Raw genomic sequence first — 27,074 nt, 5'->3', positions numbered from 1 at the left:
TAGTGTCTGCAAACCAAATTATCCTTATTAGCTAAAATAAAGCACAATTTTGGACCTGCCCTCTAGTGTTGAGAAAGCAAATCAAATCCCCAAGTATCTTTAAACAACAAACAAGTAAAAGCATGAAGTTTTAGAAAGAACAGCTTTTATTTAACTAAGTTTCTATCTCTATTCTTGAAGTAATTATAAGCATATATATTATACTTCAGATATTCAAATGTAATAAGTGTAATTTTTCACTGGCCATGAGTGAACAAATCCTTTGAAATTATTTACAATTACTTAAACCTAATTTATTTTATTTTCAATTATAGAAAAAAACCTCCACAAAACTACTGACAATTCACACATTTTTAAAACGATCTGAAAGTATGTAAACATCTATAGCTCTTAAGTCAGTTGATAGTAACACTAAACGCTGATCATCTTATTACTTTATGTTAGACTACACTCAGTTTGAAAGATAATTATCATTCATTTTTATCATGAATAACTTCACATCAGTGGAAACATTGTGAAATACAAAAATAAAAATAATTCTTTACCTTGACTGCATTTTCAGAACCTTCCTCTTTAAAATCTTCGTATTTCATTACTTCAGCCATAATGAATCCCTTTTCAAAATCTGTGTGAATCTTTCCTGCAGCCTGAGGAGCCTTAGTCCCTTTCTTTGAAAAGAAAGACCAAAGAAAACTAATTGCATTTAAGATGATTGATTGTAAGCATAGAGTTTCTTTTCTCTGATCTGCAGTTGGGCTCAACTAGAACTTAGTTTAATATCTGTTAAGATGTCAGGTATACAATTAGTACATTTTCAACACTAGGTAGTATCTGTGCAGCAGGTTTAGCACAGATAGATCAGTAGATATTAAAGAAGCGTAGCTTTGTTTTTCCTAACAGTCATCCACTGTTTTATTGATTTAGAAGCAGTGGTCTGGTTTTGGTGTAGGTTTCATTTCGATTTTCTATTCTTCACAGTGGAAAAAAAATAGATTTTTAAGTAACTTTCAAGCCGAATTATCAAAGGTTTTAAAAAGATAAAAAGCTCTCAAAATTTCAGCTCATCTAAAGAATATATAAAAATCAATATACAAAGGGACATTTTAAAGGCATTTCCAACAAATCATGTTGGAAATCTACGTTCAGCAAATAATTGTGAAACTCTCAAAAAATTTCGATAATAAAATTTTTGAACATTTTGCATAATATTCCCTGCCTCTAACCATCATGAAGGAAATTCAAGTTGATATAGGGAGAGAAATGTCTTATAATTACCCCATATGTTATATTACAAGGATATATATTCCACACACACATAACCATGGAAAGAAATTTGAGAAATAACGGTGACCTAAAGGCTGCTTAATAAAGCATGTTAAAGTGATAAGGAGTCTGACACTAGAAAGCACAGTTTTTATAGTAAAAGATGTATTGGGTTAATATGGCTACTCACTGATGCTTACCTGACTAAATATCTTAGCACATTAAATCACGGATACTTACAATCAGTCTTAAGATAAACCAGCTTTCACATTTTCAAGCCCAGAACATGCTATCTTTCCTACCTCCACATACTTAAGTTAGAAAGTTTTAAGGCTTTAAAATACATCTTTAAAATATATAGTAAAAATAAATCCTGGCAATTTGTTTACCAACTTGGATTTGCTTTGACATTATTTTTTAAATCTATATAAAAGGACCTTGGTTAGAAGTCAATCAAACATTTTTTTACAAAGGGGAGAGGAGATAAAAGAAAAGTAAATCTCACATTCACACAAGGCATTTAACATTATGTTAACTGCCTCCATGTTTCTATCCATATTAAATCAAAATACATGTAACAATAAATTACAGTAGTCACTGAAAACAGGAATTAAAGCACCACTAAAATTTATCGTATAGCATATATTTAAAAAGTATAATAAAAGACTGAATAAGACACTATTTCTAAAAGTTCTGGTATTATTTTTATATTCTGCAATATACTATTTAGGATCACATATATTTCAAAATATTTTTCAATAGTAACTACTATGTTACAATATATTTAAATTTAAAAGCAAACCATTACAGTTCAGTTTCTATTGTCCTCTGGGAATAAATTAGTCATTCTCTCTGGTCGTATTCAGTATACATCAATTTTTAAAATACATATCACATTTTTAAAGAAGACTGAACATATAACACTAAAAATAAACATTACTTCTATGAATTCAAATTTAAAAAGGCATGAATTATTACACGTCGAGTTTAGCTTTTTGAGCCCAACTGTGTATCTATGAAGAGCATAATGATGTCATATTGCTTTTATTGCTGAAAATGTAATCCGAGCAAAGCAAAGGAGGAAAGAACCACCCGCAACCCAAACAAACTTAGCGAATACAAAATGAAAAGCAACATCAATTTCACTGCAGACAAACCCAGTCACACAGATTAAGCAAGCACAATACTGGTGCGTCTTATCTCTGACCACAGGAGGAGGGTAGACAGATTCTACAGGATGAAGAAATTCAGACTATGTAATAGGCAGAATCAATTGTTACCTGCCTCAATCAATGCCGCTCCACTTTCACTGTTCAGCAGCTCACAAATAATTAAAGTTATCCTGGACAAAAACCTCATCTGTAATGACTAGCTAACCGCCACCATGACAAACTTCAAAGTCAGTGATATCAATCTGAATTCAATAGTGTGGAACTGGATATAGCTGATGAATAAGTATGAATCTTACCCTGATGGTCCATGCACGCACTTCATCTGGGCCTGCAGTGAAAAAGTATTCTAGTTGGAGTGCTGCAAACCCAGCCTTAATGATCTTTGGCAAAGCACTGAAATCAAATGAAACAAATTCACCCAACACATAAGTTGATTGTGCCAGAAATTGGTTTAGAGCTAAAATTATTCATTTCAAGCAGAAAATGTTAAAGATATTAGTAAATGACCATTCATCTTTCAGAATACACTTGAAGGGGTCGGAAAGCAAGTAATTGTTTTTAAAAACCTCTCTTCTAAAATTGGTTTTAATTGTATTAGCCTGAAGATATTATTTTGAATTGTTTACTATTTAAAAAAAGAAAAATTATGACTATTTTCATCCAAAATTAATTATATCCAGGACCTGGGCCACAAAAGCAAAATTATTTGATTGAAATCTGATATTTAAACAATATATTACTGTTACTCAGAAAAAATTATGGCAACTGATTCACCCTTTCCCCTCCCCCACTGAACATGACGAAAGAGTTTTGGCGATCATTCCTTCTCAAAAATATACATAACTAATACCTATGTTATAATTAAAACACTGTACGGAGATGACAGATGACAGTTAAAAACTTAATTTAAAATAAATCTTTTCACTCTGTCTCATGGTAAAGAAAGGAGAAGATTCCCTCTTTATAATGGTAATTACTCTGTCATTTATTATTCTATCAGCGCAAGCAATTAAATTACTGCAAGGAAATAGTTGATAATAAAGTGTAGGGAAAATGAATGCTAATTAACCTTTGTGTCATGTTCGCTTCCAGATACTTCTGTCTCTCCTCAGCACTCAATTCTTGCAACTTGAGTTCCAAGGCCCCACTAAAAGGAATGACCAAAGCACCTGGGTCATACTTGTCCACCCACTCTTTAATTTTTATCAACCTGTAGACAAAAAAGGGCACAACATTATCTTGTAGTGCATGCATGACTGTACCACATTCATTATTATCAAGTAGCACATACATATTCATAAGAATTGCACGGTTTTATGATGCCATCTTTTTGTGTATAGCTTTCCAAGGTCAAGGCATTAACAGGCAGCAACTGCTTCAGGTATACGCCATAATATTTTACTGTAACCTAGTTTTACTTTACCACATTATCTATGGAAACTACTATACAAATATTTAAAAACTTTTTTTAGTTACACTAAAATTGTTCAGCATTAACACCTGTACCCTTGAATAACACTTCCATTTTATAATTTTTTGTTTTCCTTACTTTACAAAGTAAATTTTTAAAAGGAGAAGATATAAAGTTCTGTTTGTACAGGAATCATACCTAAAAATATCAGCTAATTCTGAAGAGCCCTTCACAAATAAATAATTTGTTCCACCCAGATATCTATATGCCTGGTTTAGTTCCTTCATGGACTAACAGAACTCACAGTGGTCACTGGTTTTGAGGAAGATTTTTGCTAGCCAGAACAAGCATGTGCAGAAATACAGATTTACAAATATAGTCGATCACGTATGCAGCTCTATGAACCTGACTTTTGTGAGAACAAGAATAACAGAACTGCAGAAGAAAGAAATTCCTTTAATCACAAAGGATTTGGAAAGCCAAATCAGTTAGGAAACTGATCCTAGTTGTTACCTGCAAAGACATTATTGAGTCATTTTTTTTTCCTTCCAAAGCATGGAGTATTTGGCAAAGTAGTAATTAGAACATAAATGAAATAAGTGTAGTGAATATATTAATTAGGTTCAGAGCCTAACACTTTCCTAGCTTTTTATTACTGGACAGGTTACTGAACGTTTCTAAGCCTCAGTTTCCTCACTTGTAAAAATAGAGATAATAATAGTACATATTATATTATAAGGAACCTAGAAAAGCCTGCAAATAGAAAAGAATTAACAGGAGTTACTATTATTAATTTTCCTTCTCAGATAATCATAGCATACATTCCTATGAATCTGGAACTGAGTTTAGTATGAGACTATACATTCCATTACAATTTTTATAAAATTATGCTATAGGCTTACATAATTCCACTAGCCTGCTATATTTAGACAAAGGTTTTAATAGTTATTATGGCAAAATGCTGTGGCAGAAGTCCTTTAAATAATTAATGTAAATGCTACTTCAGGGGAAAAGAAAAACAAGAACTAAGTCACAAATCCATCAGTGGCAGGGGAGCAGAGTTATCACAAAATTAAGACTATGGCCCACTGAGCAGGATTTAGGATGGGAGAAAGGAATGAAAAACAATCACACAAGAGTTTGTATGTGTTTGTTATACAAAGGTAACTATTTATTTAATATGTTATTTGTGGTTTTCAATCTTCATAATAGTATTTTTTCTTTTGTTCATATCCCAAAAAATGGACCAAGCCCTACGATTTATGTTGCCTTTAAAATAAAATTCAAACTAGATGTTTTCTTATCCAAAATTATGAAGGACAGGTTAAAAAAAAGGTGGGGGGACTGAAATTGGTGCTTCTGTCTCTGATAACATTATGGTATTCTAAGTTACTTCACAGACTTACACTATTCAAACAAAAGTCTATATTCAAATGTTATCATCAATGGTTTAGTAACATACTTCTATTATACAAGTTAAAATCAAATATGTAATTTTAAAAAAGCAGATCACATACCAAATAGATTCAATGAAAGTGAAATAAAACAAGCCCATGTAAAAGAAGAATATAAAAATATCACACACACTTTATTTCATAAATGTGGTCAACAGAACTAATAAAACTAGAACTGTTATGAAACAACAAGATAAGAAATAATTACTTTAGCTAACATATCAATTCAGAATAACAATAGTCCTACCCTGTCATTTTAACAGCCTTTCCTGCAGAGTTCTCAGAGGGATTATTTGCATTCCTCAGGTGTTCTATTGTACAATTCAAATGAATAAAGACTTACAAATCATTCCTCTACCGCCAATGTGAGACTTTGATCTGGTGAATACACTATTGTACCTTAACTATAATTGGCAAAAAACCTGACAGTGTAGAGCATCACAAGCTTAATAACAAAGGAGAATATCTCAAAGTGTTGACAGATGATCTTCATAATGCAGAAGCAGAGCTGGTACATTTTAGCAGTAAATGAGCACTGAGGTCTAAAGGTCTCTAAAGTGACTGACATCAGACCTGCTATAGCCTCACTAAAAGAAAAAGGTACCGTAGCACTCTCCCGTAAAGTGAGTTAGGCTCTTTGCCTGCCAGCTTCACTTTTGTGACTTTCACTATCATAGAAAACACAGGGAAGATGAAAAGTGAGTGAGGTTCTTTGGCTGTCTGCTTTACTTTTGTGACTTTCACTATCAAACAAAAGTGGGAAATGTCCCGAAGTGATTTTTAATTACATCTATGAAATAAACCTAGGGTAATTAACAATATTATTTGATTTCAAGAGTATAGACTGAAATATATGTGGTGTATCTATTAGGTCTGATGGTTACAAAAGTGTGATAATGAGGCCAAGATCACAAGTCTGAACCCCATGGGGACCAGTTACCTTTTGCAGAAAAATGTCTATTCTCTTGCTACAAACCATACTCCAAACTATAGCTAGTCATCTCAAAAATGTGTGCTATTGGCATGAGGGATATAGAAAATTAAAGTTGAGCTCAGTACCACTACTAGAAAAACAATTCCAAGCCATTCTGTCGAAGTGCCTGAATAATAATCTCTATGTACAAATGTTAGCAAATGTCTAAAGAAAGTCATCCAATTGCTAGTGATCAAAATAATAATGATATTGTCAAAGAATATCAAATTTTATGGTGGGTGGGAGGAGAAGGAACAGTAAAGATAGTAGACCCCTAAAGAGTTAAACTGTAAAGCCTTTCATAGACTTCATTTTGCAAATCTGTCTGAGCAGATTACTGCAAAGGGATCCATCCTTCCTCATAAGCAGCCAAAGTCACATTTGATTTCCTCAGTCTTAGGAGTAACAAATGGAAAGTGGAAATGCCATTAGTTGTATTTTTCTCCCCAGTAGTGATTCCACAGCAAGGGGACAAAGAAGGGACAACTAGTTTTAAGACGAAAAGGATGATACTTTGAGATACACTGGCAGGTTGTGGTCTACAGTAGGAGCCCTCAACCCCTGGACCATGGACCGGTACCAGGCTGTGGCCTGTTAGGAATCAGGCTGCACAGCAGGAGGTGAGTGGGGAACAAGCATTACCACTTGAGCCCCGCCTCCTGTCTGTCAGATCAGCGGCAGCATTAGATTCTCATAGGAGCCCAAACCCTATTGTGAATTGCACATGCAAGGGATCTAGGTTGTGCGCTCCTTACGAGAATCTAATGCCTGATGATTGGAGGTGGAACAGTTCCATCCCAAAACCATGCCCTCATCACCCACCCATGGAAAAATTGTCTTCCATGAAACCAGTCCCTGGTGCCAACAAGGTCGGGGACCGCTGGTCTAAAGATTCTTCGGCAGAATGAGACCATTAGTATTAAATTAATATCAAATTTCCAAAAGATCATGTCTCAAATTTACTTTTAGCCTTATAATCTGACTTTCTTAGCCAGTCTTAAAATTCCAGATCCCAAAATTTGATTTTCCCAGGGTTAGTTTACATTTTTTTTTTTTTTTGAGATGGAGTCTCGCTGTCACCCAGGCTAGAGTGCAGTGGCACGATCTTGGCTCACTGCAAGCTCTGCCTCCTGGATTCATGCCATTCTCCTGCCTCAGCCTCCCGAGTAGCTGGGACTACAGGCACCCACCACCACGCCCGGCTAATTTTTTTGTATTTTTAGTAGAGATGGGGTTTCACCTTATTAGCCAGGATGGTCTCGATTTCCTGACCTCGTGATCTGCCCGCCTCGGCCTCCCAAAGTGCTGGGATTACAGGTGTGAGCCACTGCGCCCGGCCTTACATTGTTTATATTTCTTTTCCCAGACATGAATTTTATTACTAAACATTCTATTTGTTTCTTCCAAATCTACTTGCTTTAACTGGGTAATATTTTAAACTTGTTTAATACGTTCTTTGTCCCTTTCAACATTAATTTGCAAGTTCTTTTCAGACTGCTTTGACTTATAGTTTCTTGAGTATAACTCCCCTCTCAAATTCCCCTGTCCCCATTTGTCATCTGCTAATGATCTTTCAGGACAGTTGGTTCCTGCATATGGGCTATATTTGTGTATGTGTGGTCATTTTGGCAGCTGCAGTTATGTTCCAAGGGAGTCTGGTGGTCCCCAGGATTGAGAAGTATCTATGGGGTAGTCTCGTGGTTACTTCTTTTAGGGAGAGATCTACGGAGGGTCCTGGGATCCAGGGAAGTTTTATTAATGTTTTTAGGCTTAGTGTTTCTGCACTAGGTTATGGGTAATGCATCTTACAGTGCAGTCTCAGTTTCTAACTTCCTGAGAATAACAGTTTCCTCCCTTGTTTGGAAGCAGGGAGGGGTATTTTTCTAGTATCTGGTCATGGAAATGACAGCTTCTTCTGGGCTTTATGAGTGGGCCTCGCTCCAGTTATCTACAGCCTGGAAACTGTTCCTTGACTCTTATTCCTATATGGACACTAAAGCCTCACATATGGTAGCCCCCATTTTTCCGATGGGGATATGTTTCAAGATCCTCAGTGGATGCCTAAACCCTCGGACAGTACCAAACCCTATATATACTATGTTTTTTCCTGAAGCTGAAAACTTTCCACCTTTTCACTTAAAGGAAGCACTTTATGGCTTCTCTTTGGCATATCCAAATTGCCAGCATCATACACTTAATAATGCCTTTGGAGCCATTATTAAGTAAATTAAGGGATGCTTGAACACAAGCACCATGATACCTTGACAGTCTGGATAACCAAGACGGCTACTAAGTGACTAATGGGCAGGTCGCATCCACAGTGGATACGCTGGACAAAGGTACAATTCACATTCGGGGGTGGTGGTTCAGGATTTCATCAAACTACTCAGAGCAGTGTGTAATTTAACACTTAGAAATTGTTTATTTTTGCCCATTTAGTATTTTCAGACTGTGGTTGACAGTGGGAACTGAAACGGCAGAAAGCAAAACTGCAGATAAGGGGGAGCTGCTATATTAGCTCAGTTTTCTCTGAAGGCCATGCACTGTCAACTTCATTCTCTACTGTTACTGAGTTTCGTTCTTGTTTTTGGCACCTAGAGAGTCCTTTTCTTGCTTTCAAGTCTATTGTATATTCTTTTTTCTTTCTTTCTTTTTTTCTTTGAGACGAAGTCTTGCTCTGTTGCCAGGCTGGTGTGCAGTGGCGTGATCTCGGCTCACTGCAACCTCTACCTCCCAGGTTCAAGTGATTCTCCTGTCTCAGCCTCCCGAGTAGCTGGGATTATAGGCGCCCGCCACCACACCCAGACAATTCATGTATTTTAGTAGAGATGGGGTTTCACCATGTTGGCCAAGACAGTCTCGGTCTCTTGACCTCAGGTGATCCACCCGCCTCGGCCTCCCAAAGTGCTGGGATTGCAGGCGTGAGCCACTGAGCTTGGCCCCTATTGTATATTCTAAAACTACCACACCATCATCAATACCAATTTTTTCTGGTTATTGTATCTGGTGTTTCTACATATTAGGAACAAGAAGGAAGGAAGCTTCTGGTATTGGCCCAGTTCACCATCTTAACAGGAAGCACTTCATACTACAGTTAAATGTCCATTCTATAACATTCTAATACAATAGCTTTCAAACTTTTTTTTGACCACATCCCCCTAGTAAAAAATAGATTTTACACTTTGACTCAAACATATGGTATACAGACATATTATTTTCACACACATTATAAAGGGAACAGAGAAATCCCAGTAGTGCTATTTGGTATTTTGCATAAAATCCAAAACTAAATTCTTGCAACTTAAAACACAACCCTGAAATAGTTTTCTCCAGCATATGTTAATAAGAAATTTATCGTATTATTTTCCCCACCTCATGCCTTTCTAACCTTTCAACTACCTCTAGCCACTCAAATTCTGATTATAATTTCTGAAAATCCTTTAAAGATGGGTCAATCCAACAATAAAGCCAAGTTATATTACCATTTATGGCATCTTTGTTGATATACATTAGGACATTCTCAAATCTGATTTTTTAAATACCAAAGTATACTTAAAATATTTTTTAAAATGTTGCATATGGTATTATTAGACATTTACAAACACCTTATATAGTTACCTGTTTGAACTTACATCTTCACTTTAAAAATAAATCAACAGTGATATCTTGCTTCTCTCATTGTATATAACTGGTGTCAAGAACCACATCTCAATAAACACAAAATGATGCAACTTACATAAAAGAGGCTCCAGGGCTGGTTAATTAAGTAACTTAGCATCATTCAGTCATTAAGGACTTGGCTTTTACTAAGCTAGCTCCCCTCATGTTGTCCGTGGTATGGATGTACCATTAATCCAGGGGGTTCTGTTAAACACTGATGTCATTTCTACTTTTCTCCCTTGAAGGTTTACACTCATTTCTATTACAACTGCTCAGAGTCCCAAAGCATGACTTCAAGATATCAGAGTTCTCTTTACCACTTTCCAAATATGATTACTATAAATTAATGTCAGTTTATAGTATTAACCTGTAAACCTGTTATAGCAGGTTTATAACCTGTACTAAAATCAATGCCACAAACAATATACAAACTAAAATATGTCATAAATAATATCCTTTCAAAGTCAAAATTCCAAAATTCTCAACTCTTCAAAATTCTTTGAATAAAATTATTAAAATTCAATACATCTTTACTTTTATTTTACTTCTGCTTATAACCATTTTTTGAATGGAGGTTATTAAGGAAGTTTGTGGTGAAAATAAGAAGGAGAAAGAAGAAATACCAAAAAAGTAAATTCTAGTTTAACTGACTAATGTTTGAAAGTCTAATCCCTCTTCTAAAAGAGAGCTAAGGCCGGGCTTGGTGGCTCATGCCTGTAATCCCAGCACTTCGGGAGGCTGAGGCGGGAGGACTGCTTGAGCCCAGGAGTTCAAGGCTACAGTGAGCTATAAGAGCACAATCATACTCCAGCCTGGATGACAGAGTGAGACCCTGTCTCAAAAATAAATAAATAAATAAAGCTCCATCTTCCATACATGTAAGAGACTTCAAGTTTCAATGTTCTTGTCTGACTTCATGGAGTTGTACAGAATAACATAATTGCAACTTTGCTACTCAAAGCGTGATCATATCACTTTAGTGTCTGATAGAAATGCAGGAATCTTAGCTGGTCATGGTGGTTCACACATGTAGTCCTAGCTACTTGGGAGGCTGAGGCAGGAGGATCCTTTGAGCCCAGGAGTTGGAGGCTACAGTGAGCTATGATCCTGCCTGGCCAAATGAGTGAGACCCCATCAAAAAGAAAAGAAAAAAGAATAAAAGGAAATGCAGAATCTTAAACCCCACCTCAGATCAGAATCTGCACTTTAACAAGCTCCCTGGGTGATTCATATGCATGCTAAACTTTCAGAAGCACTGAACTAAAGGACTTTGAAAATAAACGCACATGAACTGAAAGTACAAAAATATCTGAGATAACTATGCAGACCAACTGATAAACTAGAGGCAGCTATTGACTACCTATACTGCTGATAGCAGCGAACAGTGAGGATAGGAAAATTCCTGCTTATATTTCCCAGGTTCAAAACCAGAAAAGGAAAATGTCACCAAAATTTCAGGAAGTATAAGGAAAATGTTTGCTCTGAATCCTCTGCAATGTCAAAGAAGTCTGGGATTCACATTATTATGGTCAACAGTGTCTTACTTTATAAGACATAATTATTGGCTGGGTGCAGTGGCTCATGCCTGTAATCCCTGGACTTTGGGAGGCCGAGGCGGGGTATTGCTTGAGCTCATGAGTTCGAGACCAGCCTGGGCAACATGGTGAAACAACGTTTCTACAAAACATACAAAAATTATCCAGGCGTGGTGGCCCATGCCTGTAGTCCCAGCTACTCAGAAGGCTGAGGTGGGAGGATCGCTTCAGCCCAGGAGGAGAAGGTTGCAGGGAGTTGAGATCATGCTACTGCACTCTAGCCTTTGCGACAGGGCGAGACCCTGTCTCAAAAAAAAAAAGAAGGACATAATTATGCTTTTCTTATCCTAATAACCTCAATACCTGGAAAAACATCTGTAGTAAGTTAGCTTTGGAGTCTAGATTCAGAATATAAGAAGTGATTCCAGCACAGAGGACTGTGAAATCTAAATTTATATCAAGTGAAAGATATATTACCACAAATTGTTCCCTATGAGAACCTCACAGAACTGCCGGCTGAAAAACCCCATTCATTTTAGTGACTATAATAAGGCAGCATGTGTGTGTGTATGTGTAAGAAAATAAATTCTAGAGAAATGGCCATTTCTTTTGCAGCATATAAAAATTGGATTTCAGACTTCGTTTTGAGGATTAACACGCTTTCTGATTCTAGTGATAACTGGAAGGCTACCACAAAATTGAAATGACGAGTGTTACAACAGGCCAGCAACCTTAAAAGCAAATTAGAATGTTTAGCAAAAAGGCTCCACTTAAAAAAAGTTATTTACAATGAATAAATAAACAGGTGGAAAGAAAACATTAGGGTAAATTCTAATTAGTTTGAATTAATCATAGTTCCCCATTCTCCAGCTGGCAAACGGTTTGAGGGGGCATGTGAACCAGTTCTAATAAAAGGAGCCAATGGAGTTTGTGGGAAGGCCTGCTAAGGGACTTCAGGAAAAAGAACCAAAAGGCTCCTCTGGCTCTTAAAAAGAGAAAAGAAGAGGCTCTCTGGTGGAGACTATTTTCGATTTCATCCTTGGAACTCTAGCGGCCATTTTGTGACCGTAAGAAGGGAAGTGGGGAAAGATGGGAAAACCCTTGTTCTTGAAATCATAGGAACATTTAATTAACCAACCCAGGAGACAAACTACCTCGGGTCTTAGGTACTGGGATTATAATCTTTGTAGCTGAAGGCATCCCGATACTGATAATGATGACATTTAGGGTTATCTTCATGTAAGTATATAACTGTAGCTCCTCTTAACTGGTCTAACTCTAATTTGTTTTTTAAGATAAGAATCTCCTCTAGAGCCTTCCCTGAGCTCCCATGTGGGCCAGAGCTATCACCACATTCCACTGTATACTATAATATTGTCTATAGTTTTCTGTTTATCTCTTCACACTATAGAAAACAATTTGTTGAGGTCGGAGATGTGGCTTTACTCCCTATTATATCCACATAAATCTCCTAGCACAATGCCTGGCACATAGTGGATGCTCAATTTATTTTCTAAATAGATAATAAGGGGGAAAAGAGTTTCAGCTAATACCTAGCTGAGTACTGCAGGTGGTTATTTAACATCTCTTAGCTTTAATATACTGATCTGCAAACTGGTCTAGATAAGTAGTTTTCAACCTCCTCTGAGTTCTGTAAAAGGATTTCCCAATGTGGAAGGAAGAGAAAGGGTAGGGAGAAAAAGGGAAGAAGGGACAGTGAGGTTTTGGATTTTCCACTCTTGCATTTCAACCAGAAATGCTTCATTTTTATATGATGGGTTTCTGCATAAGATTTAATCTGAAGATTTTATCCGTCATCATCGGTTTTATCTGTTGTTTTTAATGACTCTAAAGTTCACTGGTTAAATTATCTCTTTCAGATGGAAAATTCTGTAACTTTATGGCATATGCCAGAAATTAAACAAGTACAAGTGCTGAAATCTTCAGGTACTTCATTCAGATTTCTACTTAAATGTTACTTTTCAACATCTTTTAAAAAATAGCAGCCAGGTGCGGTGGCTCATGCCTGTAATCCCAGCACTTTGGGAGGCTGAGGTGGGCGGAACACCTGAGGTCAGGAGTTTGAGACCAGCCTGGCTAACATGGTGAAACACCATCTCTACTATGAGCCGGGTATGGTGGCGGGCACCTGTAGTCCCAGCTACTCAGAGGCTGAGGCAGAAGAATTGCTTAAACCTGGGAGGCGGAGTTGCAGTGAGCCGAGATCGTGCCACTGCACTCCAGCCTGGGAGACAGCGAGACTCTGTCTCAAAAAAAAAAAAAAAAAAAAAAGCCTCTCCCTTCCCATTTTCTGTCAATCTCTATTCCCTTACATTGACTTATTTTTATTCAGGGCACTTATTATATTATGTACTTAATGTTAACTGTCTTCCACCTGGCATTAGTGGATAGATAAATAGAGAATCGCTTGAACCCGGGAGGCGGAGGTTGCAGTGAGCCAAGATCACGCCTCTGCACTCTAGCGTAGGCAACAAGAGCAAAACTCCATCTCAAAAAAAAAAAAAAAAAAAAAAAAAAAAAGAAGAAAGGAAAGGAGAGGAGAGGAGAGGAGAAGTGAGGGGAGGGGTTATTGACCAGTTATTGAGCCAAGGAACTTTTTGAATATTTTGTACACTGCAGTAAATCTCCAGCACCACCTATAATAGTGCTTGGCATAAGCAGATGCTCAATAAATGTTGGATCCGTGAATATGAATGAATGAAGTTGAAACTTAATCTAAAAAAGACTAGGTAAAAGAACATTTAGGGCCAGGTGTCTGGGTGGTGGCTCACGCCTGTAATCCCAGCACTTTGGGAGGCAGAGGCAGGCGGATCATTTGAGGCCAGGAGTTTGAGACCAGCCTGGGCAACATGGTGAAACCCCGTCTCTATAAAAAAATACAAAAATTAGGTGTGGTGGCATGCGCCTGTAGTCCCAGCTACTCGGGAGGCTGAGGTGGGAGGATCACCTGAGCCCAGGAGTTCGAGGTTGTGGTGAGCTGTGATCGCACCACTGCACTCCAGCCTGGGTGATGAGTTAGACTCTGTCTCAAAAAGGACATTCAGAGAAGCATGTATTATTCTTATATACCTTATCTACTTGTCTTCTACCAGAGTCAACCTTTAGAAATTAATATGCTTGTTTAGTTTAGAAATTAGTATGCTTGTTTTTTAGCTGGAACTGTGAAGTGAAAATCACAACAGGACCTGGGGAGGCATATCTGATTGCCATAAGGCTATATATAAAAAATTATAGTACAGTGGGGTTATTTTCATTCCCAGGTTATATCTGTTGCTTGACCTACTACAATTCAAGTCTGAACCGTCAAGCTACTAACCACCTCAAGGTTCACTGTGATGTACAAAACAAGCACCTCAAACTTTTAGATCATTCCCGACTCTCTGACTTCTTACTCTGCTTCAAGGCTACTAAGACCTGTGTTCAGACTAAGTGGCCTCCAGCAGGTTACATTTTTGAAACTTTAAAGCAGTGTTTCTCAAAATATAGTTTGTGAACAACCTGTGAATCCAGGCTTTACAAAAAAAGCTAAATTGGCTGGGTGCAATGGCTCACACCTGTAATCCCAGCATTTTGGGAATTTGGTGGGAAGATGGCTTGGGCCCAGGAATTCAAGAATAGCCTGAGCAACATAGTGAGACCCCATCTCTACGAAAAATAAAATAAAATAAAATAAAATAATAAAAAACATTAGCCAGGCATGGTGGTGAGCACCTATAGTCAAGCCACCCAGGAGGGTGAGGTGGGAGGATCACTTGAACCCAGGAGAGGCTGCAGTGACCCATGATTGCACCGCTGCACTGCACTACAGCCTGGGTGACAGAAGAAGACCTCTTTTCAAAAACAAAAAACAAACAAACAAAAAACCACCAACCAACCAACCAAACACCGCCAACACCAACAAAAAAACAACTAAATTTACGATCTCTAGAAGCAAGGAATATGCATTTAACTTTTACAACACTTTGTACTCAGACGTCTGAAAACCACTATTTTTTAATCTGTATCTATTCCTTGTAATTTTATATTCTGGTTGTAAACATTGCACATAGAAACATTCTGTAATTATAGTTGTCAAGAGATATGAAGCCAATATTTGTATCTAGAGACTGTGAAACTCAGTTAGCTGCGAGAAAATTTCCCAACCCTATATTACGTTCCTATATACAAGATAAAATTATATCTGGCCATGAGGCCCCAGGATAAACTATCTCTCTTTTCCATTTTTGTTCAAAGAGGACAACAACAATAGGCTGATGTAGTTTATAATCAAAATATAAGTTTATAGGGAGAGCCACAAATCTTGATTTAACTACCACTACATATCATTTTCTTAGAATGTGATCAGAGACGGAACTTCCATATCCAAACTATTTGTGAAGATGAAGAAAGTCAAAAGAATCCCTCTGATATATTGGGAGAGATGAGGAGAGGATGCTTAGAATAGAGAGGGCCTGCATCACAGCATGTGTGGCCCAGTGGTATATAAGGAAGAAACACTACCATAAAGAAGACAAAAATGTCAGTAGAGTCTTTCTGAGACTGGCTGAAACTGAAGGGTCTACAAATGACACAGACTAAACTGAGACAGAAATATATTTAACAAAAGAAGTGTAAGACTCTTACATGGAAAACTACAAAGAATCACTGAAAGAGATTAGAGAACTAAGTAAATGGAAAGACATCCATGTGAGTAGACTGAAAGACTTAATATTAACATGGCAATGTTCCTCAAACAGATCTGCAGATTCAATGCAATTCTTTTCAAAATCCCGGATTTTTCCCCCCAGAAACTGACAAGTAAATCCTAAAATTCATATGAAAATGCAAGGGCCAAGAATAGCTAAAACAATGCTGAAAAAGAACAAAGTTGAAGGGCTTACCCTCCCCTCTTTTAAAACTGACTATATAACTACAGTACTTAAGACTCGGCAGCACTGGCACAAGACTAGATGTAAAGATCCGTGGAAGAGAATTGGGAGTCCAGAAATAAATCCATACACTTATGGTCAACTGATTTTTTAAAAAATTGGGGTAAAGAACACTCGCATTTACTATCTTAACACTTGTAAATTTACCAAGTATACAGTTCAACAGTGTTAACTATATTTACATTGTTGTGCAACGGCGTTCCAGAACTTTTTCATCTTGCAGATCTAAAACTCCATAGCCATTGAATAACACCTTCCTGTTCCCCTGGCAACCACTATTCTACTTCTGTTTTTATGAGTTTGACTACTTTAGAAACTGCACATAAGTGGAATCATATAGTATTTGTCTTTTTGTGACTGGCTTATTTCAGTTAGCATAATGTCCTCAAGGTTCATTCATGTTTTAGCATGTGACATGATTTCCTTAATTTTAAAGCTGAAAAATATTCTATTGTTTGTATGTCTATACTACATTTTCTTTACCCATTCACTTTATTGATGGATATTTGGGTTGCTTCTATCGCTAGCTATTGTAAATAATGCTGTAATGAACATGGGTGTGTAAATATCTCTTCAAGAACCTGCTTTCAATTCTTTAGGATATTTACCCAGAAGTGGGTTTGCTGGATCACACAGTAATTCTATGCTTAGCTTTTTGAGGAACCATCAGACTGTTTTCCATAGTGGCTGCATCACGTTTTACATTCCTACCAGTACTGCACAAGGGTTCTAATTTCTCCACATCTTTGCCAGCACTTGTTATTTCCTGTTCTGTTTTGTTTTGTTTTGTTTTTGTTGTTGTTGTTTTTATAGTGGCTTCCTAACGGGTGTGGGATGATGTCTCATTGTGGTTTTGATTTGCATTTCTCTTATGATTACTGATGTTGTGCATCTTTTCACGCTTGTTGGCCACTTGTATATCTTCTTTGGAGAAATGTCTACTCAAGTCCTCCGCTCATGTTTTTAATTGGATGGGTTGTTTGTTGTAAAGTTTATTTATGGTTAATTGATTTTTGACAAAGGTACCAAAACAACTCAATGGGTAAAGAAGAGTCAACAAATGGTGCTTAGACAACTGGATATCCACATACAAAAATTAAAATGGACCAAAGATCTAAATGTAAGAGTTAAAAAGTAAAAAGTTTATGTAACAAAAGATACTATCAAGAAAGTGAAAAGGCAGTCCACAGAATGGGATAAAATATTTGGAAATCATACATATGACAGAGGTCCAGTATCCAGAATATATAAAGAACTCTTATAACTCAACGATAAAAAGACAGAAATTAAGTTTAAAAATAGGCAAATAATTTGAATAGACAGGTCTCCCTGGAGAATATATAATAACAACAACAATATTATATAGCAATAATATAGCAATAAACATAATATAAATATAGCAATAAACATAATAAAAAGATGTTCATCATTAGTCATTACAAGAATGTAAATCAAAACCACAGTGAGATACCACTTCACATCTACTAGGATGATTATAATTAAGAAGACAGACAATAAGTAGTATATCCATACAACAGAATATTATTCAGCAATAAAAAGAAATGAGGTACTGATACACACTACAACATGGGTGAACATTGAAAACACTATGCTAGACACAAAAGGCCACATATTGTATGATTCAATTTATGTGAAATAGCCTCAACAGGCAAATCCAAAGAGACTGAAAGTAGGTTAGTGGTTACCAGGGATTAGGTTGGAGAGGCAATGGGAAATGCTTGTTAATGGGCATGGCTTTCTTTTTTGGGGTGATGAAAATGTTCTGGAATTAGTGATAGGGATACAACAATGTAAATATACTAAAAACCACTGAATTGTGTGCTTTAAAAGGGAGAATTTTGTGTACGTGAATTATATCTAAAAAATAAAACCCCAAAACTAAACTGAGAGCTAATCTAAGAGGCAGGAGAATGGCGTGAACCCGGGAGGCAGAGCTTGCAGTGAGTCGAGATTGCGCCACTGCACTCCAGCCTGGGTGACAGAGCGAGACTCCGTCTAGAAAAAAAAAAAAAAAAAAAAAAGATTACAAAACAGAAATGTTAATATTCCCCACATTATGATCATATGATGTCTGACCTTCCTTTGGAAATAGTCTGGGCCAATAGAAAAAGCAGAGATTTTGGAGTAAGGTGAGTATCAATTCAAATTACAGCTCAATTACATACTAGCTATAAGATCCTGGGGAAGCCATTTAAGCCTCCCCAGCCTCAGTTTAATCACATGTAACAAAAATAATACCTACCCTCACAGGTGGATGTTAGGATTAAAATCCCTCGACTGTAGGAGGCCTGCATACAGTAGCCCCCAATTTTAACTGTCTGCTGTCAGTGAGTGGATCATTCTCAATAGTTACCGTAGAGTTAAAAATACTGTTATATTGCCTATGAATAAAGAATGGGAGCTCTTTTTAAAAATCAGGTCTTGGTTGGGAGTGGTGGCTCACACCTGAAATCCCAGCACTTTGGGAGGCCAAGGCGGGTGGATCACAAGGTCAGGAGTTCGAGACCAGCCTGGCCAACATGGTGAAACCCCATCTCTACTAAAAATACAAAAATTGGCTGGGCGTGGTGGCAGGTGCCTGTAATCCCAGCCACTTGGGAGGCTGAGGCAGGAGAATCTGTTGAAACCGGAAAACGAAGGTTGCAGTGAGCCGAAATCACACCACTACACTCCAGCCTGGGCGAAAGAGCAAAACTCTGTCTCAAAATAAATAAATTAATTTTAAAAAATAAAAATCAGGTCTTTATTTCTGAGAAGTCTTGCCTAACTGAATATTTATAGATAGGGAGGTAACTGGAAGGGAAAGAATTCAAGCACAATGACTGAAAAAATACATTTAAGCAACTATGTGTATTAATAAGCATTATGCTGGATCTTGAGGATGCAACTTTGAAAAAGGAGTGTAGGGGATGGGAAAGGAGAGCAATATATTTAATAGTCTTTTCAGTTACATACATAAAACTTTTTTAGGTTAAATTCAGTTAGAACAAGAAAAACAGAAAAGGAAAGGTTTTTGTTTGTAACATAGCTGGGATTCTGTGGGGCCAGTAAGAAACTCCTGGCTGGGTGCAGTGGCTCATGCTTGTAATCCTAGCACTTTAGGAGGCCGAGGTTGGTGGATCACTTGGGGCCAGAAGTCTGAGACCAGCCTGTAATCCCAGCTACTTGGGAGGCTGAGGCATGAGAACCTGGGTGATGGAGGTTGCACAGAGCCGAGATCACGCCATTGCACTCCAGCCTGGGTGACAGAGTGAGACTGTCTCAAAAAAAAAAAAAAAAAAGAAAGTAAGACACTTGCAAGGGAAAGATAAATGTGGATGTGTATGACAGAACCCACTTGCACAGACATCCTTTCCCAAGTGGATCTTTCTTCCTGAAGTTGTTATTAATTCATCCTCTGGAGGGTGCTTCCTTATTCTAATAAAAGAGTCCATTCCATGATCTCATTTATCCAAATCGTCTATTTACCATGTGGGGTATATGTAGTTTCATAAAGGAGTAGACACTGAAGGATACAAAGCCAAGGCAAACGGTCATTGTAAAAAGGGGAAAGTCACTCTTTCTGGATCTTTTTTTTTTTTTTTTTGAGACGGAGTCTTGCTCTGTCGCCCAGGCTGGAGTGCAGTGGCGCGATCTCGGCTCACTGCAAGCTCCGCCTCCTGGGTTCACGCCATTCTCCTGCCTCAGCCTCCTGAGTAGCTGGGACTACAGGCGCCCGCCACCACGCCTGGCTAATTTTTTTTTGTATTTTTAGTAGAGACGGGGTTTCACCGTGGTCTCGATCTCCTGACCTTGTGATCCACCTGCCTCGGCCTCCCAAAGTGCTGGGATTACAGGTGTGAGCCACCGCGCCCGGCCTGAATCTTTAGAGAAAAGGAATTTGAGCGCAGGGGAGAAACAAGAAGCACTAAAAAAGGACTGGTGGCTCTTATTCAAGCTTTAATAGTTACAAAGTTTCAATAGTTTAGTTGCAAATAGGCATATGAAACAATTCCTATTGACATACATTTTCAGTGGAACCATGTTAGATGAGAAATAAAATATTTTGGAAAAAAACATTTATATACTTTTCCCTACCAGCAGTATGCATGCAACCTGTGGCAAAACTTTCAGCTGCTTCTGAAAGACTTATTCTTTCTTAAAGAAATGTTTATTTTAACATAATTTGGTGTTTACAGTCTTATACAAAGTGCCACCGGCTTAACGGAATATTCTGACATGAGAAAAGGAAGGATTGGGAAATGTGTGAGGAGAATCATATCCACCAAAATTTGTAGTTGGCTTCATAGCTTATAGTTTTACAAAAAGAATTTTACAAAAAGAATTTTTGTAAATAAAATACAAAAGTTAATTTATTTTCATTAAAGAAATTCTATAATTAAAGGACTCCCACAAGCAACCTGTTTGCAAAGGAGGTAGTATGGAATATGGTTATAGAACACTGGGGCCATGCCATGGAACTTTCTAAAGTCTCAGTTTTCTCACCTATAAATGGAGGTAATAACAGGAGCTACTTCAGAGGGTTATGATGATTAAATGAGGATGTACACGGAAAATGCTTAGCATGGTATCTGATACAAGGTAAGTGCTCAACATGTATTAGTTATTATTATTATTTATAAAGTGAAGAATGGCTTCCACAATGTTCAGATCACATTTTCCTAAACAGAATTCTGTTGTATTTACCTGTGATGTGGCTATTAATCAATTTTATCTGAGAAGGCAGGTCTAAGCACTAATCACTTCAAAGGCATCTTTTCTTTCTTTTCCTTCTTAAATTATTCTGTCCGTTGTATAGACAAAGCAAGTTTTGCTATTCATTAAAAGTCACTGCTGAGTGATAATCCTGCAGTTTCTAAGAAGGGGCAAAAAAGCTATGTAGAGTTGCAAATATCGTACAAGAAATAGATTTGAGGTAAACCAGTAGAAAGCATATTTGACTTTGACTTTGTTATATTTTCTTTTTTTCTTTTTTTTTTTTTGGAGACGGAGTCTCGCTCTGTCACCAGGCTGGAGTGCAGTGGTGCGATTTCGGCTCACTGCAAGCTCTGCCTCCTGGGTTCAAGCAATTCTCCTGCCTCAGCCTCCCAAGTAGCTGGGACTACAGGTGCGTGCCACCATGCCCAGCTAATTTTTGCATTTTTAGTAGACACGGGGCTTCACCATGTTGGCCAGGATAGTCTCGATCTCTTGACCTTATGATCCGCCCGCCTTGGCCTCCTGAAGTGCTGGGGTTACAGGCATGAGCCACTGCACCCAGCCGACTTTGTTGTATTTTCTAAATCAATACCACTCTAAGTTGCCAGTGAAGGAACTGTTTGTTACTTGGCCCTGTGTATGAAAAGCTGTTTCATATACCCCATTCTCTGGCCATATTAGGAAAGACAAATACTGATGAAACATTTATTCCTTTGCTACTATCCCCATTGCAAAGTTCTTTCCATCATCCAGACACATTGCCTTTATGTTTACCTACTGTTTACATATAAATTAATTCACTTGAAAATAAATTGCCAAAATAATTTTATTAATGACATATAATAAATATTCTTGAGTGGTTTCTCATACTTTAAGATTTCTGCTCTTAGTATCAAAATAATCATAAATGAGAAATCAAATGCTATGTAATTGACTTAAGTCCATTTTAAATTTTGTTCCCACAGACACAGAATAGGTTTCCATCTTCTAATAATTAGTCTAACAGTTATTAAACGCACCTCATCTTTCCATCGTAATCAAAGAAATAAAATGAAAACAATATATCACTATTTGTCTATCAAATTGGTAAAGATTAAAACAATAATAACAACCCAGTGTTGGCTGGGGTTAAGACAAATGTGTTTTCTTGAAAGGCTGCATGAGTGTTTAATGTATTTTATTTTTTAAAAAAGTAAATAACCAAAGCAAGAAACACTGGGGGACCTGGATCAATAACATGTAGTACATCAAAATAATAATATGTCACACAGCAATGAAAATATGTGGAAAAACATTCATGGTAAGTTGAGAATATTTATTCACACAAAAAGTATTTATTAAATATTTACTATGTGTCAGACACTGTGCTAGATGGGTAATGGGTTGGTAGGAATAAGACAGACAGACATTGTCCTTGTCTTCACAGAGATGACCAAGTCTGCTGTTAATTGACCTCTCTAGGTAGTTTGTATGTATATTTATATATACCTGGTAGCAAACAAGGAGATATTAATAACTTTTTTTTTTTGGAAACAGGGTCTCACTCTGTTGCCCAGGCTGGAGTGCAGTGGCACAATCATGGTTCACTGCAGCCTCAAATTCCTGGGCTTACCAATCCTCCCACCCGTAGCTGGGACTACAGGTATTCACCACCACACATAGCTAATTTTTAAATCAATTTTTTAAGAGACAGAGTCTCACTGTGCTACCTATGCTGGTCTTGAACTCCTGGCTTCAAATGATCCCTGCCTCAGCCTCCAGAAAAAAATATTTTCTATTGAGGTAGAATTAACAAATAATTAAAATGTACAGATCTTAGATGTTCTGTTGAATGAGTTCTGAAAATTGTATATGCACACATAACTATCCCCCCATCAAAGATATGGAACATTTCCACAGAAAGTTCCCCTATGCTCCCTTCCACGAATCCTCACCTTCTTTCCAAGTTGCTCTGTGTATTTTCTTGGTGAGGTGTATGATTTCCACAGCATAAATAGACCACAACTTATCCATTTTCCTATTGATAGACATGTGAACTGTTTCCAGTTTTGAACTATCATGAATAAAGCTGCTACGCTGTGTAGTAAATGCATGTATAAGATATGAACATGTTTCTATTTCTTTTGAGTAAATACTGAAAGTTGGAATTACTGGATCACAGTATAGATATATGCTTAACTTAAATGAAAACGCCAATTTTCCAAAGCAGTTGTACTACTTTATATTCCCACCAGCAATGCATGACAGTTCCTTTCGTTCCCCTTCCTTATCCACACTTGGTGGTGTTATTTTTATTTTAGCCATTCTATTAAGTATGAAATCATATTCAATTTTGATTATAATCTGCCTTTCCATGATGGCTTAAAGATGCTGAGTACTTTTCCATGTTTATTCATTTATCTTCTTTTATAAAGTATATGTTCAAGTCTTGCTCATTTTAAAAGCTGGGTCATTGGTCTTTATATTGTTCATTTGCAGAAAATTTAAAAATATACATTCTGAAAACAAGTCCTGTGTCAGATATTTGTGTTGTGAATATATTTTTGTAGCTGGTGGCTACTCTACTCATTTTCTTAATGATATTTTTTGATGAACAGAAGTTTTTCAACATAATGAGGTCCATTTTTTTTTTTTCCTTTTATGGTTAGTGCTTTTTGTGACTTATCCAAGAGATCTTTGCCTATCCTGGGTTGTGAAGATATTCTTCTATGTTTCAATGAAGGATTCTGACATGAGAAAATGGCAGAGTGGAAGTGTTTGAAGCTAATCAGAATGCCCTGCAGAGGAAAAGAAGCAACAGAGTCAAGGACAGTAAGTTAGGAGGCAGTTACCTAATTTCAAAATGAAGTGATGCGGTTTTAGTCTTGCTTGACAAGCAGTGTAACTGAAGAGGAAGAGATGAATAAAGGTGAGATTTAGAAGAAAAAAACATGAAACTTGATTAACTGAATATCACATATAGAAGAAGATATGTTAAAATGATCTGAAGAGCCCAAGCCTAAATGATTCAGAGGGTGCCAATACTAACAAAGACGGGAAAGTCCGAAAGTAGACTCCATTGTGGATATTACTATAGAAAAAATAGGGAGTTTAGTTTTATATATCTTACATTTGGTACGATAAGAGAATATTCAAATGAAGATTTCTTGTTGACAATCAGGAATAATGAAACTTGAAAAGGGCAAAGAGGAGAAACTAAGGCTAGGTTTATAAGTCATTAGCAGAGAGCAATTCTTCTCAAAGTATCATCCAAGTGTCAGCAACATCAATATCACCTGGGAGCACGCCGGACCACTGTCAGGCCCATCTGAATCAGAAACTCGGAAGGTGAGGTCCCGCAGTCTGTTTTAATAAAGCCTCCAGATGATTCTAATGCACACTAAAGTGTGAGAACCAACAGCACACAAGCTACAGCTGAGGCATAAGCACAGAAGGCAAGTGAAAAAAGTTAACAGAATTCCACAATTACTAATCCCTAGGGAAGAGTCATGGCAGACAGAGAAAACTCAGTAGAGACGAGATTAGAAATGAAAGGCTAATAAGCCTGTCACCCAAAAGCCAAGCAGAAGAGGGTGTCATGAAGTTTCTAAGTTTGGTTTATTCTGAGAGAGAAAGAGACAGAAAGAGAAAAGCACATAGAATGAAAGTGCTCTTTCTCCATTCAAGACCATCACCCCCAAAATGAAGGTCATATTGTTTTGAGGAAGAACATTAATCATGATCTACTTTCCAGACTAGCTTTCCTTCGAATAAGAGAAATCTGCAGAGTAATAACAAAACATATAGTGCTATACAGCCATATGTTTTTGAAAGGGAAAGAAGAAACTGACAGGCATTTTACATATGCAATTTCATTTACTACTTAATGATTTGAGATTGGTATCATTTGTCTACAGTGGTAAATGCAGGATTCAAGCCCATCTAACTTCAAAGTTCCTGATCTTCCTATTGTATCAAGTTGCCTGTTTATTTTCAAAAACTCAATTTGTGAATTGAGAGCTATACTTTTCAAATGATATTTTTTCCTTCATTTGTACATAGAAGTCTGCTGAGCTTTTTATGGAGGCCCAAGTGACAACGAGTAATATGCCACTTTCAAGGAGGAAGGAGAGAAATGAGCAGTAGTGTGAAAGGCAAGCAGGGTCAAAATATGTTGTTGTTCTAAGATTGGAGAAATAACATCATGTTTATATGCTACTGGGGAACATCCACTGAGGGAGGAAGAACTGATGATGCAGGAGAGAGAGATGAACTACTTCAGGAGATGAATGGAGATATATAATCATGTGTACATTTGTATCATGTGTATTTGGCTAATAGCATAACTGGGGGTTAAGCAAATCACTGCATACATTTTTGTGCAGTGAATGGCTTGTATGTTTTTAAATGACTTAAAAGAAAAATATTTTGTGACAGTGAAATTACATAAAACTCAAATTTCAGTGTCCATAAATAAAATTCTATTCAAACAACGACATGCCCATCTGTTTACACTATTGTCTATGGCTGCTTTTGCATTACAATGACAAAGTTGAGTAGCTACAACAGAGACTGTGTGGTCCTAGACAAAAATATCCTGATCCATTATAGACAGTATGTGCTAACCCTGGCATACACAGCCTATCCACCTGTGCTCTAAACGGTAGATGTATCTAACCAGAATAGATTGACTTCAAATCATCCAAATAGTTTATTAATGAAGACTAAAAGTCAGTGTTGAACAAGGGGATAAATTCAATGGATTTCATCCAGCCAGCTATTTGATCAATCAACAATATTTACTGAGTCCAGTGCCAAGCATTGGAAATACAAAATGAACAAAACATGCATGGTCCTTATTCTCATGGAATTTAAATTCTTACAAGACAAAAAACAAACAAAACAAAAACAAGAGACAAGTAACTAAGATGATACAGCTTGTGATAAGTGCTCCGAAGGAAAGAAACATGATGCTATGATAGAGAACAAAAGGGAGTCTGGGGGCGTTATTCTAGACAAGGCAGTCACACGAGGTGTTTCTGTGGAAGCACAGAGTCAACCATGGTTGGGGGAAGTGGTATGGGTAAAGCAGACCATTAAATACTCTGAGATTTCTGTAGACATAGAAACAGGAGGATGGAGAAATTTATATATTGTGAAGAGCATATGCAGAGACTACTTTCCCTGATGAATTTTCCAATGGTATTTTTACTACAAAGTACACACGGTGTAATTATATAATGGGTCCAAATGGTTCAGGAACAAAATACAAATTAAAAAAAAAAACCCACAACACTATATAATTACTTAATTACCCGAAGGATAAGAATGGTTCCAGAGAGCCATTTCTGCTTATCAGGTATATACAGTAACACTTTTGTCTTTTTTAAAATGGGGGAAAAGCATTCCACACAATGTTAAGTTTTCAGGATGCCGGCAAATGTGCACATGACAAAGAAAGTATAAATGGTAGGCACTGCTTAAAATAACATTAAGCTTTTCCTACTTTTTAATTCTAAGAACACATTACAACAATTAAATATTGAAATGATCATAAAAGAATAAATACTAGAAAGAGTAGAATATTCTTTGGTTGTAATTCATACATAGCTAATGCAGCATAACATAGCAGTTGAAGCTTGACAAACGATAAGCTATGAATTTTGGGAAAGAGCTAGCGTCACTTGGTTCTTAATTTCTTTGTTGGTATATACCAGCATAACTACTTAAAATACAATCTGTCCATTTTGTGGGATGGTTATGCAGTTTTTTCCATGTTTTAAAATAAATCTTTCATTAACCTGTTTCTAGAGTACAACCAACTTTCTACTTAAAATTTAAGCAGTTTGAAGCAGCACAAAAACTGTTTAGTAGTCTTTTAAATATTTATAAAATAATTATGCAATTCTGGTTTATTTCTCCTGATGAAAAATGATAAAAACACATGATTTTCAACCAC

General features: G+C 36.9%; 1 protein-coding gene across 3 annotated transcripts in view; it reads right to left on the bottom strand.

Moving 5' to 3' along the window:
- OLA1 (Obg like ATPase 1) overlaps nt 1–27,074 on the bottom strand; it is a 184,066-nt gene that overhangs the window by 5,928 nt on the left and 151,064 nt on the right. For all 3 annotated transcript variants that reach the window (XM_032755341.2, XM_032755340.2, XM_058441004.1), the window contains 3 exons: nt 3,505–3,645; nt 2,732–2,828; nt 546–668 (listed from right to left, as the gene is read on the bottom strand). In XM_032755341.2, coding sequence (XP_032611232.1) covers nt 546–668; nt 2,732–2,828; nt 3,505–3,645 — 361 coding nt within the window. The remainder of the gene's footprint in view (nt 1–545; nt 669–2,731; nt 2,829–3,504; nt 3,646–27,074) is intronic.

This window comes from Hylobates moloch, unplaced genomic scaffold (genome assembly GCF_009828535.3).
Source record: "Hylobates moloch isolate HMO894 unplaced genomic scaffold, HMol_V3 SCAFFOLD_1, whole genome shotgun sequence".
Taxonomy (NCBI): domain Eukaryota; kingdom Metazoa; phylum Chordata; class Mammalia; order Primates; family Hylobatidae; genus Hylobates; species Hylobates moloch.
Note: the sequence above shows the minus strand (reverse complement) of the source record. Positions and strands in the feature narration are given on the sequence as shown.